The sequence below is a fragment of the Octopus bimaculoides genome, chromosome 30, assembly GCF_046866305.1.
Source record: "Octopus bimaculoides isolate indiv1 chromosome 30, ASM4686630v1, whole genome shotgun sequence".
Lineage (NCBI taxonomy): Eukaryota > Metazoa > Mollusca > Cephalopoda > Octopoda > Octopodidae > Octopus > Octopus bimaculoides.
In genome coordinates this window covers 19,107,650-19,126,176 of record NC_142957.1, presented here as the reverse complement: position 1 = coordinate 19,126,176, position 18,527 = coordinate 19,107,650, and the positions used below count along the sequence as shown (strand labels likewise).

The following is an 18,527-nucleotide window of genomic DNA, read 5'->3' as shown; positions in this document are numbered from 1 at the left end:
GAGAGACATAGAGAGAGAAAAAGGAGGAGGAGGAAGAGAAAGTAGAGAGAGAAAGGGAGAAGAGAGGGTAATTTGGTGGAATTAATTTCAAGATTAAGAGATCGATGGAATAATAGAGATATTAAAGAAATAACCGAAGGCTAAATAACATGAGGTGGATCTCTCTCTCTCTCTCCTCTTCTCTTCATCCAAATCCGTTAATCCTCGAGAAGGATTTGGATCCTGTCGCTTAAGACACCCAACAAAATACATAACAACCATACGAAACTGCGGACTGATCCCCCCCCCCCACTTTTTTTATCTAGTATTTCTAAATCATACTTTCGTACATTAATATCAACTCCTATGTATGTATGTTGGTACAAGGACCAACTCAAATCAACCCCGAAAAGCACCAACATCGACCCTGCACACTGGGAAGATATCTCAGCAAACAGACCCCTGTGGAGAAATCTTTGAGAAAGCCCGAGTCGTAAGAGCTGAACTCAAGAGACAGGAGAGAAAGCACTGCCTTCTCCTTCCCAAACCAACCCCTTCTATCCCATGTCCACAATGTCCCCGTATGTTTCATGCAACCCTTGGATTGCTAGCTCGGAAACACGAGGCGCAGCCAACTAACGTGTACATACAGATCCACACACTCATTCATTCATACATACATACATACACACATAGGAGTTGATATTAATGTACGAAAGTATGATTTAGAAATACTAGATAAAAAAAGGGGCGGGTCAGTATACAGTTTCGTATTCGAACACTTCGTGGCTGTTATGTATTTTGTCGGGTGTCTTAAGCGACAGGGTCATACCGACGTCCACATCCTTCTCGAATGCAGGTAACCTTTTCTACTGAAAGTAGGTAATTCTCCCTTCTTTTTTCTCATTGCTATTGTTTTATCTCCAACTGTCCCCTAATTAAAGGCCAGCATTTAATTAATTTATCGGTTTTGAAGAAACCCTTTCTACGTGAGTTGTCACGGGGAAAAAAAACAAAGTGTCGACAACAACACAAGGTATAACTACAGTTTAGCGCCCCAAGCGACTTCATTCCTTTATAATTCTTTTCTACTCTAAGCACAAGGCCCGAAAGTTTGGGGGAAGGGTCAGTCGATTAGATCACTGCCTAAGGAACATGGTCCATCAACAGCATTTCTCCATGTTTCTCAACTCTGTCCAGCAATTGAGAGGCCTTCGCTGTCTTCTTCCAGGTTTCTTACACGTAAATGGCTGTTGGTATAACAACAGTTCAGTGAAGGGTTTTGTACTCCATACTGGACAAAAACTTTTCAATATTGCCATTGCTTTCCTACCATTACTGGTCTTGACTTCAACTTCTGCATCACCCTCACTGGAAATATAGTTTCTGAGATATTATTTTGCTTAGCTAAAAATAAGAGTCGGTGGCCGTAGAAAGAATTGCCTCTAGAAACTGGCATCTGACGCATGGAACATTAAAATGCAGCTGTTGCTGATGTGAAGCGTCAAATGTCTGAAACTCTCAGCCCTTGACCCTCTAAGACCAGAAATTCTAGGGGAGGGGGCAAGTCAATTACATCAACCCCCGTATGCAACTGGTACTTATTTTATCAACGACTTTGGTTCTGCTTGCACGTATGGTGCTTTGTCCCTCCTCCTCTCTCTCTGCCCCCCCCCCCCCCATCAAGCATTTTCCCTACATCACATCCCTTCTTCATCTATGGTACTTGTCAGTCGCCTGGTGTTTGTCTTGTTGTGGCTACCTCCTCCTAAAAAAGATGGGGAAGGGGCCTGGGTATATAAAAAAAAAAATTGCTGTAATCACCTGAGAACAGAGTAAGCACATCCCCTCCCTTCTGGTTACCTTTGTCCTTGCTCCCTTTCTGAAACCACTTCCATGCTCACACTGTTTCCACCAACTGCCTCCTTGCTAAGTCTCCGTCCACTGATCCCTCTCTTCTTCCATAACTTCATTCTCAACACTTCTCTTGCTCTCATCCCCAAACCACTCCTATACCTCTCACTACCACTCTACCTCCAACTCACCCCACCCACCATGTCCCTTCCCCTCTTTGACTCTATCCTTCTCTCCCTCACTCTTTTTTTCCATCTTCTGTCTTCTTGTTCTTTTCTTTCCTTGCAAGTTACTTGGCAACCTCGCCAGTGCTAGAGCTACGTAAAAAGCACCCTTTGCACACCCTGTAAAGTGGTTGGCATTAAGAAGGGTGTCCAGCCATAGAAACCGCACCTAAGCTGATGCTGGAGCTTGATGCAGCCATTATTCTGTCAAACTGTCCAACCCATGCCAGCATGGAAAAGCAAACGTTAAATGAGGACAAGGATTTTGATATATTCGTATAATGGGTGCAGGCGTGGCTGTGTGATTTTAAACTTGGTTCTAGGTTCAGCCCCACTACATGACACCTTAGACAAGTGTCATCTACAATATCTTCAGGCTGACCAAAACCTTGTGAGTGGATCCAGTATATGGAAACTGAAAGAAGCCTGTAACATGTTTATGTATTTGTCTTCCTCCACTGCTTGACAACCAGTGCTGGTTTGTGTATGTTCTCATAACTTAGTAGTTTAGCAAAAAAGACAGGCTTAAAAAAAAAAAATAGATAAATAAAAGTACAGAGGTCAATTTCTTTAACTAAGAACCCTTGAAAGTGGTGTCCCAGCATGGGCACAGTCCAATGACTGAAACTAGTAAAAGAACAATAGATACACATTGGTGTGACGGATGTAAACCAGTGTGCCTGCCATAATGCTTGTATCCGTCGTTTCCAATCTGGCTGGAGAAGCTCTGCCTCAGTGAATTCCATCTGATCCATGCAAACTTGGTAAAACAGCTGGGATTTTGAGTGCTTGGGTATTGCGTATCTCCCACAATATCTAACATCCAAGTACCAAGTCTTGTGATTTGTGGGAAGAGACCCTGTTGGACAGGTGGCTGCCTTCTCTCACAGAGTCAACCAGAGCAAGTAAGACTGAGAGCTCTGAGAAGTAAAATAATAACAACCCTTTCTATTGTAGGCACAAGGCCTGAAATTTGGGGTTAAGGATTAAGTCAGTTACTGGTACTTATTTAATTGACCCAAAAAGGATGAAAGGCAAAGTTGTCCTTGGCAGAATTTGAAATCAGAATGTAGCAGCAGACGAAATACTGCTAAACATTTCACCTAATAGAGAGGCTGGATTCTAACCAGAAACAAAGTTAGGCATGGGTTTATTTCTTTCCCTGCTTCTCTATGCATTCGGGGCCAGAGCTTTTTGTGGACAAGCATCATACAATCTTCCTTTCATCCTGAGAGAGAGGACTTTTGTTTCCAACGGAGGCAATAACTCTCTTAAGTTCCTCCATGCTATTCTTATTCAAGCGACAACACTTTCAGCACATCCTCTTCCACTGATGATTGGTCACCTAGGTAACAGAAACTATCTACAACCTCAACGGAATCTCCTTAATTCTTATTGTTCCTGCACAACTTTACACATTTTAAAATGGCTTTCTCTGTTAATTACCTGTGATTCTACTGCACTTCTTATATGTCCATAGCTTGCACTGGATGCAGTGAATAGAATTCCTTCCAAACCCATTAGCGAAAGAAAGTTTTATCTACTTTCTTGTTAACTACAACTTTGGTCTTTGCTAGGTCAACTTTAAGACCCTTTGATTCCGGGTTTTGCTTCCCTACTTGGAATCTTTTATCCAATTCTGTTACAGATTCTACTATAAGAGCATGGTCATCACCATATAATAGTTCTGCTGCACAGTCAGTTTTAAATTCTTCTGTTATGGTTTGGATGATTATAATGAATAAGTGGGGTCTGAGAACTGAGCCCAAGTGAATTCCTACCTGACCACTAAATTCATCACTATACTCATGGCCGAATCTCTTCCCAATGACACCAACCTTATGTATAACCTGTACAGATTTAAAAAGCCACTTACAGAGCAAGGGATTCTGTCAGAAGCTTTCTCCAGGTTGAAGAAAGCCAAGTACAATAGTTTACATTTAGTTAGATATTTCTCCAGCAATTTAATATCTCTGTAACTATTGCTACCAGTCATTAAGCTATAGAGGTGACTAGGCCGGAAATTACTCTACCAGATATTCTAATCGTCTCAGCAGTGATTCCTGATGGTCCAGTGGCTTTTCCTGTCCTCATATCTTTAAATTACATTATCATATTGCTGTCAACTCTGGTCTCTCGGTTGGGTCCATACTTCACACTTTCCATAGTGGCACTGTCATACTTCTTTCTTCTAAGTGCAAGCATACCAATATCCATTTACACTCATTTCTTACCCATAACAACTCTATTCCCTCTGATATACTGCTTTGCAATCTGGAACCTTTCATACTCATGTTAAAGGCTATTGACAAATCTCCTGGGGATGGCTAGGATTTTGAGATTGATGCTTGGGTGTTGAGATATCCAACAACCAAGTCTTATAATTTGTGAGAAGAGACCCTGTGAGACAGGTTACTGCCTACTCTCACAGTTAACCAGAGCAAGTAAGACCGAGAGCTCTGAGAAGCAAGACAATAATAATATAATGGTAATAATTTTTGAGAGGCTGGATTCTTAGTATTCGCTGAAAATGGTTGCATTCAAGATGTTTCCCCGTGCCATATGAAGAATCTATGTGTCTCGTTAGCTGCAATTGGTCCTCAGTTCCATGTGTGTCTCCAACAATAATACCAATGTAGTTTGTGTGGTCTTTGTCCTTTGTTAAGACGTGGAGTCTGCAAAAGATAACATCAAGTATGTCCTGGTTTTCATCAGAATAGCAGTGGTCAACAAAAGCCTTTGCTGCATTGAGACGGGTGGAATGTGTTTCTAAATCTCCTCTTCAATCTTGTGTTAACATCATGAGATGTGTTGAGCCCTGATGAGAAAATCAAGTGGTATGTACCATGGAGGGCCATTTTCAGGCTCTTTCTCCATCATCCTGCTTTCAGTAAGAATGCTCTGTGCTGCTGCTGCTGTGAAGGTCAACCTCGTTTACTTGTTGTTGTTACAGGTAATTATTAAGAAGGACCAACTGACTCAAGCATTATGTCCTGTCATTCATTTTCAAGTACTTTTGTTAACTTCCACTTTGTACATCTTAATGGTTAAAGTCAGTTTCTTTTTTTTTTCTTCTTCATTCCACAGATATGACAAGTGTGAAGGAGAGGAAGTATGAATGCACCAGTTGCAAAGAGAAGTTTTTCACACAACACTTCATGCAGTCACACGTCCAGCGTGTACATAAAGATATTCGGCAGTACCATTGTGAGGTTTGTGGCCAGCATTTCAAGCTGTTCAGCACTCTCTCTGTTCACAAAGACATTGCTCACAGGAGCAACAAGAAATGTGATTCAGATACCACCACCACCACCACAGACAAGGGCCTTGAGAAATTGAGTACTACTTCTGAGGGCAATTCAGCCACATCATCGCAGAGTTACGGAACCAACAGTGATGATAATGGTGATGACACAGAAAACAGTGATAAGCTAATAATGGAATCTACGTTTTCGAAACATATAGACGGAGTGAAGTATTGGATTTGTAAGTTCTGCAGTAGTGCTAAATTACAGCTGCCCTTAATGATACCCCATGTGGCAAAGCACTTGGGCATGACTGAAAGAAAACACAAATGCAGTGAATGTGAGAAGAAATTCAAAACAGCAAAGTGTTTAGAGAAGCACATTTTGATGCACAATGATACAGTGAGGCCGTTTAAGTGTAAATACTGTCAAATGACTTTTCGTCTACATCTGCAATTCAACCAGCACATAAATAAACACGTTGGGGACATTCGATGTTGTTGTCTCCAGTGTGGACGGTTTACTGACAACTTGGCACATCTTAAGACACACATTCTTAAAGCTCATGCATTCTGATAATGATAACAATCCTTTCTTCAATAGGCCCAAGGCTTGAAACATTTTGGGGTTGAGGCTGAGTTGATTACATTGACCTCAGAGTTCAACCGAAAGGATGAAAGCCAGCATGCTAACAATTCTACCAGCTCGCTGTGTATCTAGGGTATCCTTATGTCTATAGAAGTTTGGCTGACTGAATTTTCAGAAGCATCCATGTGTAAGCCTTTCACTTTTAAAAAGGTCTGAATCATCTTGAACTTTACACCAGAACGGCTAAATTTTTCCGACATAAAACCTTTTTACAAAATAATTTTTTATGGTTTTCTTTTTAAAAAAAGGAATCTTTCTTTTACAGAAGTCTCTTTTTTTTCTTTAAGTTTTTTTTCCCAACTGGCCATATCTGACTCAAACATTCTACCTTTTAGGTTTAAACCAGCACGATCCATCTGCTCACACCTGTCCTACAATTTCATTCTAAAAACAGACAATCACATCATTAAAACGTCCAAACTGTGAGATAATCTAGGATTAATTCAAAATTGGCACTCCGTTGGTTGTGAAATTAACATGCAAGTAGCTGAGTACTCCACAAATGCACATGCTCTTCATGTAGTTCTCAGGGAGATTCAGTGTGAGACAGAAAGTGAAAAAGTTAGCCCCTTTGAATTACAGGTGCAACACAAAAGAAAGTATCTTGCTCAATGACATAATGCACTGCCAGGAATTGAACTCACGTCCCTACAACTGTAAGCCAAATACCCTAACCATTAAGCCATATGTCTGCATGGTTAATTGAAAAACAACGTGAATATCTGGGAAATGGCCAGAAGAGTCGTTTTCATTGGTGTAGTGAATATATGTGATTTATGTCTGGAGTGTGTGTGTACCTATCAATCAGAGTTAATGATGTCACAATTAAGAATCCAAGGAATAAGCAGTGGTTAAGCAAGGGGGCCAGCTTCCAGAACTGGTTGGTAAATATGGGATTTCCAACAGAAGGTGATGGTCTTCATTTGGTGGAACTATGAGGAGATAATTGATTTGAGTTCATTCTTGATGGTTGAACTATCGATGCCATTCTACAACACAAATACCTGGTCTTAGTAAACAAAAAGCAAGCTCTTCTACAGCAAGACAATGCAAGACTTCATATTGCTTGAATAATGTGGAATAAATTCTAGGATCTTGAGAGAATCAAACTGATGCCTAACATATAATCCAAATGTAGCTCCCTCAAATTAGTACTTGTTCTGATCCATGGCTTCATCAAACAAGCGGAAAGACAAGAATTGGCAGAAAGATGGCTTCGGACAGTGCAACACGAGAGCTTCTACTTTGAATGCTCAACTGCTTTTATTGTAGCTTGACAAATAAAGCAAGTCCACACAATATTATTGTGATTGACTTCAAAGTTTCAGCTAGGTAAGCCATCATTGGACTGCCTCTGACAATGGCTTAGCTGGCCAATAATACATACATACATACATACATACGCGTGCACACACACACTTTTCAAAGAAAGTGAAAAAGAGAGAATAGAAAGTTTCGGACAATGTGGACAGTTTAATGAAACCGTTTTTATTTCAGGCACAAAGGCCCATCTCCAGAAACCATTAAATTGAAACTATCGAAATGTGATTGTTTCAGTTTTGATAGTGAAATAGTTTTCTTTTACTGTCAGTGTTTCTCATGTGAAGTTCTATTGAAGTTGCATGAGACGGGAGAATTGATGTGCGTGCGTGCTGTGTGTTTGATGGGGTTTGCAAGACAGAATGTGTGGTGTGTATATAAATTGCTTTTGTGAGTGTGTGTGAAGAGACAGAGAGAGTAATGTTGATGGTGTGTGTGTATATGAGAGAAAGAGATTATATGTATATGTGCCGGTGGCACGTAAAAAGCACCCACTACACTCTCGGAGTGGTTGGCGTTAGGAATGGCATCCAGCTGTCGAAACTCTGCCAAATCAGATTGGAGTGTGGACGAGGAAGGGGAAGTCGACCTCTGCAGAATTTGAACTCAGAATGTAAAGGCAGCAGACCAGTGTGATGCTTCGCCAGTGAGTAGAGTGTTTTTTTGTTAAATCATTCATTTTTGTGTGGCAACAAATGCATTCGAGACACTCCGAGATAGAATTAAAGAAAGGTTTTTGATATAAAAAAAAAAAAAAAAATTTAAAAATGCTCAGCTTGAAAGAGGTTTTTGAAATGTTCTTAATATTAATTTTACTGTGTTTTGCTTCATAGACATGACAGAATTAAATAGACGTCCTTATAATTGCGAAAATTTATTTAAATCTGAAATTATACATTCAAATTATTTATTAATTACTATATATATAAGAGAACACGGATGTAACGAAAGTAAAACGTTAATGTTCGAAACTGCAGCAGTCCATAGATAATTCTTTATTCTGTATATTTCTCATTTTGTCCTGTTCTGGCGTTTAGCGAAATTTTTCTGGAGAACACACACGCATGTACATACACCAATTGCATACATATTTTTGGTACGCATACATGTTCGTATGTGTGTCGCCCGTATATCAACAAAACATTTTTTCCTCGATGGAAAAAAAAAAAACAACAAAAGTCTTAAAAACGTGTGCGTCGCTAGAGGGGGGGGGGGACTTAACTTCTCTTTTTTTTTTTTGTAAACAATCGAAGCTTTCTTCCACTGGAAAACTTATAAGTTATGGTTGAAAATCGATTTTTACAGCTATATGCGGGTGCCTCTGAGAGATTTTCTTGCCAGGTTTCATGTAGTAATATCAAAAGATCTGGCTTTAAGGATGCTTTATTGTTCTTTTTAGGAGGTGTCCTGTCCATCATGTCTCAGGAGTTCAGTATAGTTCATATCTGGTGACTGTCTTAGCCCCAGAAGCTTTTTAATGCCATTCTCTTCCAACCAACCTTGAAATTGACCCAGCATATGGCTTGTTTGTAATTCGGACAGTTCCAAGGCTTCTTTTGTACATGACATGATTGAACAGTCACATATAGAACATGAAACATAGAAATGTCAACCAATAAAAAAAAAAATATATAAACCTCTTCAAATTAAAATAACCATAAAACGATGTATTAATGGATGCCTATTTACTTTTGTCATGTTTGTGTACAAATGAATAATTTGTTAGAATTGCACTCTGAAAAAAACAAAAGAAAAACAAGAAAAAAAAAAAAAAGAATCCCTTTAGTAAGAAAACCCAGAATTAGCCACAGTAAGGTTATCTCACTGTTAAACTTTTTACACTCATGCTACGATGGAAAAAATGTACATAGGTATGAAACTTATTTTAAACATGCATACAAAACATGAAATTATGTTGTCTACATTCCCACAATACTTGCAATCAATTTATTGTAAGTACATAGAATTTTGAAAGGTTTTCTTGAGTTGTTGCTTATCTACAAAAATCTGATAAATTCGATTGTCATTGAATTTTCTCTCGACACAAATATCTAATCATTTTCTCCATACTAGCATGGGTTGTTTGTGTCATGTTGATATCTGTTTCAGTTTAATTCCTTATGCAATGTTTTCATAAAATACAGTTGTCCCTGGGCTTACACAGTTTTCTGTTTCCTAGTTTCACTTTAGTACAATTATGCTCGGTTGTTTTTACAAATATAAATGTAGTACTTGCTTCACTTTTTCAATTTATTTTGTTGAATATTTTCGAATTTGAAATATTAAAATTGATTTCATTGGAAATGAAAATTGAATGTATAAAATCAAATTTAAAGTAGATCTTCAGGATAAAATGCAAAAGTTTAACAAAAAGAATTGTCATCATCGTCATTTAATGTCCATTATCCATGGTGAAAAAGTCGTAACAAGGATCATTACCGCAGCCTCTGCAGCAGCAACCGGTTTCATAAGCCGCCTCGCACTCGTCAGCCCTCTAACAGTGCAGCTGCTGCCGAAGAAGAAGAAGAAGGAGGAGGAAGAAGCCCGCACTTGTTCCTGCTGCTGCTGCCGACCGCGCAGTTTTCACCCAGCCTGCGCCTGCCTGCATACGGTGCGCTAGGCCGACGGTGCTGCACGCTTTGCGGCTCCACGAACCTCAATATCTCTCTCGTCTTCCTTCCTTCTGCTGCCGAAGGTAATTCATCTCAGATCATGTGAAATAGTCTAACCCAGGGGTTTTCAAACTGTGGTCCCCGGACCACAGGGGGTCCGCCAGGACAAGACAGCAAATACTTTTTATGGGCAATTTGATTTTATACATGTTTTTTAATCGAAATCTTTTAATTGACAATAAACCTATTTGTTAAATACTGTTAAATAAACAAATGTAAAAATATATGTTATTTTAAGCAAATATTTATGTATAAATTTCACAAGCGTTTACGAGGGGGTCCCTAAGGTAAAGCCTGAAATATAAAGGGGTCCGCAAGTCAAAAAGTTTGAAAACCTCTGGTCTAACCCATGACAGCCTGAAAAACGAATGTTAAACGATAATGATGTTAATTGTATTTCATATTTTCATTGCAATAATTAATTTGTTTCTATTATAAATAAAAACATCAACTTCATTTCGCATGATAATGATTAGCTTGATGACTTGTGGATGCAATGCACTTTCACGTGTGTCGCAGGCACAGATGCCAGGAAGGCGACGCTGGTAACGATCCCGCTCAAAAGGTGCTATTTACATGCCTTCTACCTTACAATTAACTAAATTGGCATAGAATAATGGTTTCATATTTTTTTATAATTAAGATCTAAACTGTTAATATATGAATGCAAAAGAGATTGTTGAAGAACTGCGAACCTACTTTTGGGTCCCCCTGTATATAGTAATTTCATTCTAAGACAATGTGGTAAGAACCTTATGTGGTTGATAAGTTTCGATAAAGAATACTGTGTGAATACAAGGACAACTGTATTTAGTAAACAAGTGTATTTCATGATTCAACACATTTAAAAAATCAAAAAAATCTGACTTTCAAATGTTGTTGGTTGATATTTTGCTCGTTGTTTGCATATCATGTTTTCTGTTATAGTTGGCAAATTGCCAAAGGTAAGTAGTTTTTCTATTTCATGATTCGACATAAGAAAACAAAAAAAAATCTGACTTAAAAAAAAAAAAAACAATCTGACTTTAAAAAAAAAAATAATAATCTGACTTAAAAAAAAAAAAATCTGACTTAAAAAAACAAAAACAATCTGACTTTAAAAAAAAAAAATCTGACTTAAAAAAAAAACAAAACAATCTGACTTTAAAAAAAAAAAAAAAAAAATCTGACTTTCAAATGTTGTTGGTTGATATTTTGCTCGTTGTTTGCATATCATGTTTTCTGTTATAGTTGGCAAATTGCCAAAGGTAAGTAGTTTTTCTGATTTTGTTGAGTATTTGCTGTTTTTCTTATTTTGTTGAGGGTTTGTTGTTAGGATTGGGATTCAGACTTTAGACTATATTAGGGGTTAGCTTGGGGATTTGTGAATGGTTTTTAGAGAGAATAGTTAGGTAAGAGATGAAAGTTTGAACTAGGGATTAGGCTTTGTGGTGATGGGGAAGGTAGAGATTAAACAGGATCAGTACTGAAGATGAAGGCTTATATATATACATATATACAACGGGCTTCTTTCAGTTTCTGTCTACCAAATCCACTCACAAGGCTTTGGTCGGCCCTAGGCTATAGTAGAAGACACTTGACCAAGGTGCCACGCAGTGGAACTGAACCCGGAAGCATGTGGTTGGTAAGCAAGCTACTTAACACACACCCACTCCTACACCTATATATAGGGATTAACGGTTCAACATGATGTATATATATATATATATATATATATATATAAGGTTGAGGAGGGTATTGGATTTAACCAAACCCCGGAGGATACAGGTAATACCGAGTAAGTGCTGTATACCGATTAGTTTGCCCCAGTCGTTGTATGAACAGGATTGGGTATTATAAGTCATGTATTAGTGTGTGTATATGTAAATATATAAAAACAAAAAGATAAAGAGAGCAAAGGTAAGGTTGAAGAATTTTATGGATAGAGTCTTAAAGCTGTTTCTGGGAAGATCCAGTACTTCCTTCATCGGAGACAGAAAAATAAAGTAATCTATTATTATATCCATAGGCGGATATTTTTAGTATGAAGTGGTAAAGAGTGTGATGTGCTGAAAAAAGAGAGAAAAGTACTTGAAGTGTAGTCTACACAGATACGCACACGTATATATACTGGGGTTAATGTAATCAACTAGACCCATCCCACCAGAATTTCAGGCCTTGTGTGGCTCTAGTGCGAGTGACACATGAGGTTTTTCGAGCGAGATCGTTGCCGGTGCCCCTGGATTGGCTCTTGTGCGGGTGACACGTAAAAGCACCCACTACACTCTCTGAGTGGTTGGCGTTAGGAAGGGCATCCAGCTGTAGAAACTCTGCCAAATTAGATTGGAGCCTGGTGTAGCCATCCGGTTTCACCAGTCCTCAGTCAAATCGTCCAACCCATGCTAGCATGGAAGGCGGACGTTAAATGATGATGATGATGATATATATGTGTGTGTGTGAATATACACACACAGATACATATATATATAAATATGTGTGTATATATATATATATATATATATACTCTTTTACTTGTTTCAGTCATTTGACTGTGGCCATGCTGGAGCACCTCCTTTTAGTCGAGCAATTCTCGACCCCAGGACTTATTCTTTGGAAGCCTAGTAATTATTCTATCGGTCTCTTTTGTTGAAACCGCTAAGTTACGGGGACATAAACACACCAGCATCGGTTGGCAAGCTATGTTGGGGGGACAAACACAGACACACAAAGATATACACACACATGCATATATATATATATATATATATATATATATATATATATATATATATACATACATATATACGACGGGCTTCTTTCAGTTTCAGTCTTCCAAATCCACTCGCTTGGTTTTGGTCAGCCCGAGGCTATAGTAGAAGACACTTGCCCAAGGTGCCACGCAGTGGGACTGAACCTTAAAATTTAACACCATCACCGGTAAAATTTCCACTTATTTCTCAAGAGAGTCAGGACTATTGAAAAGGTAGCAAGACGCAACAAAAATTTTAGGAAAATAAAAATAAGAAACAAGTGGAAATTTTACCAGTGAGTGTGTTAAATTTTAAGGCACAATAAGAAAATGACTCTCCCCAGACACAACAGAAGATGCTTCAACAGAAGAAATGACATGAAAAATCTTGCAAAACCAAATCCCCAAAAAACGAAATACACAGAAATGAACCGAGGCTTATCGAAAACAAACCAGAGACGGTCAAGGGGAGGCACCTCCACCGAACTTACATCCCCAAATAACTTATAAACAACAATCAAAAAATCTGGACGGAATCTTCATGGCATCCTACATAGAAATCAAAGGCTCCATCGAAACCTGGAGACTAAGCAAAACTTTTGGGAACCAATACCTACCAATCCACCCCATCATCTCACAATAAATGGAAGAATTTACCTCCAACACTTAACCCTCAACATGGTTACTTCAATCATTCAACTAGACACAACCTAACTAAACAACATAACTTTCCCCTCCACCCACATTACAATATTAAAAGAAATCAATTTAACCCAAACCACATCAACCATAGACAATATAACAACCCTCAGTACAACCATAATCTAGCCCACTACACAGCCACTCCACCGCAGACACACTTTACACCCATTTTCTCCTCAGCAAACTAAACACAATACAGACTTTCCACAACAATCCACCATTCTACAACCATTTTGTAGACCTAAATCAGAGAAACAAAGATCTGAAATGGAATAAAATGTACAAGAACAACCGAAAATAATCAACTTATCAAAGAAAATCCTAAGTCCTACACAACCTAAAATTCTAGCAAGAGGTTTAAAGCTTACTTCAACCCCTCGCAGATCGAACCCGAATGAAATTAAGGATAACACTACGGATTTCTGCCGAAAATTACGCCTTACAGAAGCACTTGACAACTACACCAGTGAAGATGAGTCTATAGTAAAAAACAAAAGTGAATACTGTCCTACAAAAGGCAGAAATAAAGCACTTGATGCTTTTTGTGAACACATTACCAGTTTTCCTTTTAATACTCTACAAAAACAACAAATTAAATCCAACCTTAATGTAAATGAATGGAAAGACCTAATCGAGTTAAAAAATGATATAAACCTCACCATTAAAGAAGCCGACAAAGGAAGTGCGGTAGTGGTGATGGACACAGAGTACTACAAAAAGTGAATACTCTCCATGTTGGAAAATAATATTTACTATGAGTACAATACAACCCACAGAAGACTCTTAAAAACTTATCCTCTTTACTTCAAATACAGACCTAGTCTATTCTACGGATTACCTAAAATAAACAAAAATCAAGATATTTGTAAAGCTTGCAGAGTTTCTCCAAGCCTATGCATTAATGATCCTCCCCCTACGACCTCAAACTGAGACCCATCATTGCTGGCCCTGTTTGTGAAACCCACCGTTTGAGCAACTTCCTCGACATCTTACTCAAACCGTTTCTAAAATATGTGAAAAGCTTCATCAGGGATGACTTAGACATGCTAAACCACCTCCCGAAGACAATAAGTGAAGGAACCCTGTTAGTATCATTCGATGTGGTGAACTTCTACATCAATATAATCTCACACGATTATGGTATAGAAGTGATGATCACCTTCTGGCTAGAAAAATACCCACAAGAGATGCCAGCACTCAAATATTCATCCTCATTAGCTCATCTTTCTCTTCAACAACATCACTCTCTCTCTCTCTCCCTCTGTTCCTGAAATTACCCGAGACATGGAAGCCATACCCTGTCCATTTATACATGAAAATATAAACTCTATCTCCCTTGCATTCTTGCCAATTGCTTTTATACACACCTACCTGTCGTGGTGAAGAAACAATTATAGGTAACGGTGCAAATAAATGTTATTATCTACCATTTTGCCTCCTGTCCTCATCCCTTCAAGTCCAACACAATGACATTCACATCATCTTTCTCTTCTTCAACATCACACCTGTTACATTTGGTGACTCCGATGTCTAACAGCCGTTAACATATATATGTATGTTTATGCATGTACAAATATATGTATGTGTGCATGTGTATGTATTATCTGTTTATATGTGTGTATAAATATATATAGAGAGAGAAAGAGAGAGAAAAAGAAAGGGAGAAGGAGGAAGGAAAATAGAGAGAAGTAGAGAGAGGTTGACAGTCAACTAAGGAAGAGAAGTGATTGAAAAACCCCAAATGATTAATGGAAGATGGCTGCATGGTTAACTAGTTTGATTTGCAAAGCCAAAGTGTTGGGTTCAATTCTAAAGCTTGGCATTTTCAGCAATTCCATTTTGATCCCCTCTCTCACTATTCACAGGGAAAGTTGAATAATAGGTATTGTTTAGAATCTGTGGGTTTATAGAAGATGTCTGTTTCGATGTGGTTATTGACTATTTTAATTAGGATGTCAAGAAAAGGGCGTTGTTTACTGCTGTGTTCCATGGTGAATTGCATGTTGCTATAAATATTGTTCAGCATTATTTTGAAATCGAGCAGTTTGTCCATGCTCTCTTTCTAAAGTATAAAGCAATCGTCGAAATACCTCTTCCAGTTCTCCTTTAAACAGCAAGGAAAAGAGGTGCCATATTTTTGTAGTGATGATTCGTATATTTTAAGCTCTAGGTAACCCATTACAAGGTTCGCAATCATTGGAGCAGCTCGGGTTCCCATTGCAATTCCACATTTTTGTCGGTAGTAAACTGTATCGAACATGAAATAGTTGTTCAGAAAAACAACCACAAGGCAGAAATTTATGAACGCTGGTTAAATTCTATACCAATAATTCTGCCTCATAAACTCCAAATTAAACGTATTCCAAACGAGCAGGACCAACAAAGACAATTAAGGGAGAAACTAACACTGGAAAACATGAAGACAGAAATAGAACTGCTTAAGCTTAGAGAGCTGAGCAATGAAGAAAAATTGAAGAACATAGATGAGAAAATCTACAACGAATTAAAGAAACATTCAGATGGTCAACACTTGGAAAGTGTCTTTAAACTGTGGCAAACAACTTGTGAAGCTGAAGAAACAATCTCGCTACAAGGCTGGCAAAGACAAAGCAATTTGTTTATTAACTACGAAACACAGTTCATCGTAGAATAGGCATCGAATAAGCCCTTGCTGAAGGAAAATAAATCAAAAACATACACAGAAATGAACCCAGGCTTATCGAACACAAACCAGAGACGGTCAAGGGGAGACAACTCCACCAAACTTACATCCCCAAATAACTTAGAAACAACAATCAGAAAATCTGGACGGAATCTTCATGGCATCCTACATAGAAATCAAAGGCTCCATCGAAACCTGGAGACTAAGCAAAACTTTTGGGAACCAATACCTACCAATCCACCCCATCATCTCACAATAAATGGAAGAATTTACCTCCAACACTTAACCCTCAACATGGTTACTTCAATCCTTCAACTAGACACAACCTAACTAAACAACATAACTTTCCCCTCCACCCACATTACAATATTAAAAGAAATCAATTTAACCCAAACCACATCAACCATAGGCAATATAACAACCCTCAGTACAACCATAATCTAGCCCACTACACAGCCACTCCACCGCAGACACACTTTACACCCATTTTCTCCTCAGCAAACTAAACACAATACAGACTTTCCACAACAATCCACCATTCTACAACCATTTTGTAGACCTAAATCAGAGAAACAAAGATCTGAAATGGAATAAAATGTACAAGAACAACCGAAAATAATCAACTTATCAAAGAAAATCCTAAGTCCTACACAACCTAAAATTCTAGCAAGAGGTTTAAAGCTTACTTCAACCCCTCGCAGATCGAACCCGAATGAAATTAAGGATAACACTACGGATTTCTGCCGAAAATTACGCCTTACAGAAGCACTTGACAACTACACCAGTGAAGATGAGTCTATAGTAAAAAACAAAAGTGAATACTGTCCTACAAAAGGCAGAAATAAAGCACTTGATGCTTTTTGTGAACACATTACCAGTTTTCCTTTTAATACTCTACAAAAACAACAAATTAAATCCAACCTTAATGTAAATGAATGGAAAGACCTAATCGAGTTAAAAAATGATATAAACCTCACCATTAAAGAAGCCGACAAAGGAAGTGCGGTAGTGGTGATGGACACAGAGTACTACAAAAAGTGAATACTCTCCATGTTGGAAAATAATATTTACTATGAGTACAATACAACCCACAGAAGACTCTTAAAAACTTATCCTCTTTACTTCAAATACAGACCTAGTCTATTCTACGGATTACCTAAAATAAACAAAAATCAAGATATTTGTAAAGCTTGCAGAGTTTCTCCAAGCCTATGCATTAATGATCCTCCCCCTACGACCTCAAACTGAGACCCATCATTGCTGGCCCTGTTTGTGAAACCCACCGTTTGAGCAACTTCCTCGACATCTTACTCAAACCGTTTCTAAAATATGTGAAAAGCTTCATCAGGGATGACTTAGACATGCTAAACCACCTCCCGAAGACAATAAGTGAAGGAACCCTGTTAGTATCATTCGATGTGGTGAACTTCTACATCAATATAATCTCACACGATTATGGTATAGAAGTGATGATCACCTTCTGGCTAGAAAAATACCCACAAGAGATGCCAGCACTCAAATATTCATCCTCATTAGCTCATCTTTCTCTTCAACAACATCACTCTCTCTCTCTCTCCCTCTGTTCCTGAAATTACCCGAGACATGGAAGCCATACCCTGTCCATTTATACATGAAAATATAAACTCTATCTCCCTTGCATTCTTGCCAATTGCTTTTATACACACCTACCTGTCGTGGTGAAGAAACAATTATAGGTAACGGTGCAAATAAATGTTATTATCTACCATTTTGCCTCCTGTCCTCATCCCTTCAAGTCCAACACAATGACATTCACATCATCTTTCTCTTCTTCAACATCACACCTGTTACATTTGGTGACTCCGATGTCTAACAGCCGTTAACATATATATGTATGTTTATGCATGTACAAATATATGTATGTGTGCATGTGTATGTATTATCTGTTTATATGTGTGTATAAATATATATAGAGAGAGAAAGAGAGAGAAAAAGAAAGGGAGAAGGAGGAAGGAAAATAGAGAGAAGTAGAGAGAGGTTGACAGTCAACTAAGGAAGAGAAGTGATTGAAAAACCCCAAATGATTAATGGAAGATGGCTGCATGGTTAACTAGTTTGATTTGCAAAGCCAAAGTGTTGGGTTCAATTCTAAAGCTTGGCATTTTCAGCAATTCCATTTTGATCCCCTCTCTCACTATTCACAGGGAAAGTTGAATAATAGGTATTGTTTAGAATCTGTGGGTTTATAGAAGATGTCTGTTTCGATGTGGTTATTGACTATTTTAATTAGGATGTCAAGAAAAGGGCGTTGTTTACTGCTGTGTTCCATGGTGAATTGCATGTTGCTATAAATATTGTTCAGCATTATTTTGAAATCGAGCAGTTTGTCCATGCTCTCTTTCTAAAGTATAAAGCAATCGTCGAAATACCTCTTCCAGTTCTCCTTTAAACAGCAAGGAAAAGAGGTGCCATATTTTTGTAGTGATGATTCGTATATTTTAAGCTCTAGGTAAC

At 38.2% G+C, this 18,527-nt stretch overlaps 2 protein-coding genes across 5 annotated transcripts in view; one reads left to right on the top strand and one right to left on the bottom strand.

Annotated features, from left to right (window-relative positions):
• LOC106879204 (F-box only protein 8) overlaps positions 1-18,527 on the bottom strand; it is a 67,642-nt gene that overhangs the window by 21,197 nt on the left and 27,918 nt on the right. The gene's annotated exons all lie outside the window — the stretch shown is intronic.
• LOC106879203 (uncharacterized) lies at positions 8-6,170 on the top strand. Of its 4 annotated transcripts, none has more exons than XM_014928671.3 (2): positions 8-857; positions 5,145-6,170. In XM_014928671.3, the coding sequence occupies exons 1-2, from the start codon at positions 833-835 to the stop codon at positions 5,876-5,878; spliced, it is 759 nt and encodes a 252-aa protein (XP_014784157.1). In that variant the 5' UTR covers positions 8-832; the 3' UTR covers positions 5,879-6,170. The 4 variants fall into 4 exon arrangements, with proteins under 4 accessions (XP_014784157.1, XP_014784158.1, XP_052834145.1 ...); XM_014928672.3 differs by having other exon boundaries at positions 35-861; XM_052978185.2 differs by having other exon boundaries at positions 296-838.

Excerpts from the sequence above, each read along its gene's own strand:
- LOC106879203 (XM_014928671.3), top strand. The coding sequence starts at position 833 with ATGCAGGTAACCTTTTCTACTGAAA. Across the intron at positions 858-5,144 it reads GGTAACCTTTTCTACTGAAA|ATATGACAAGTGTGAAGGAG; the intron begins GTAGGTAATTCT and ends TTCATTCCACAG.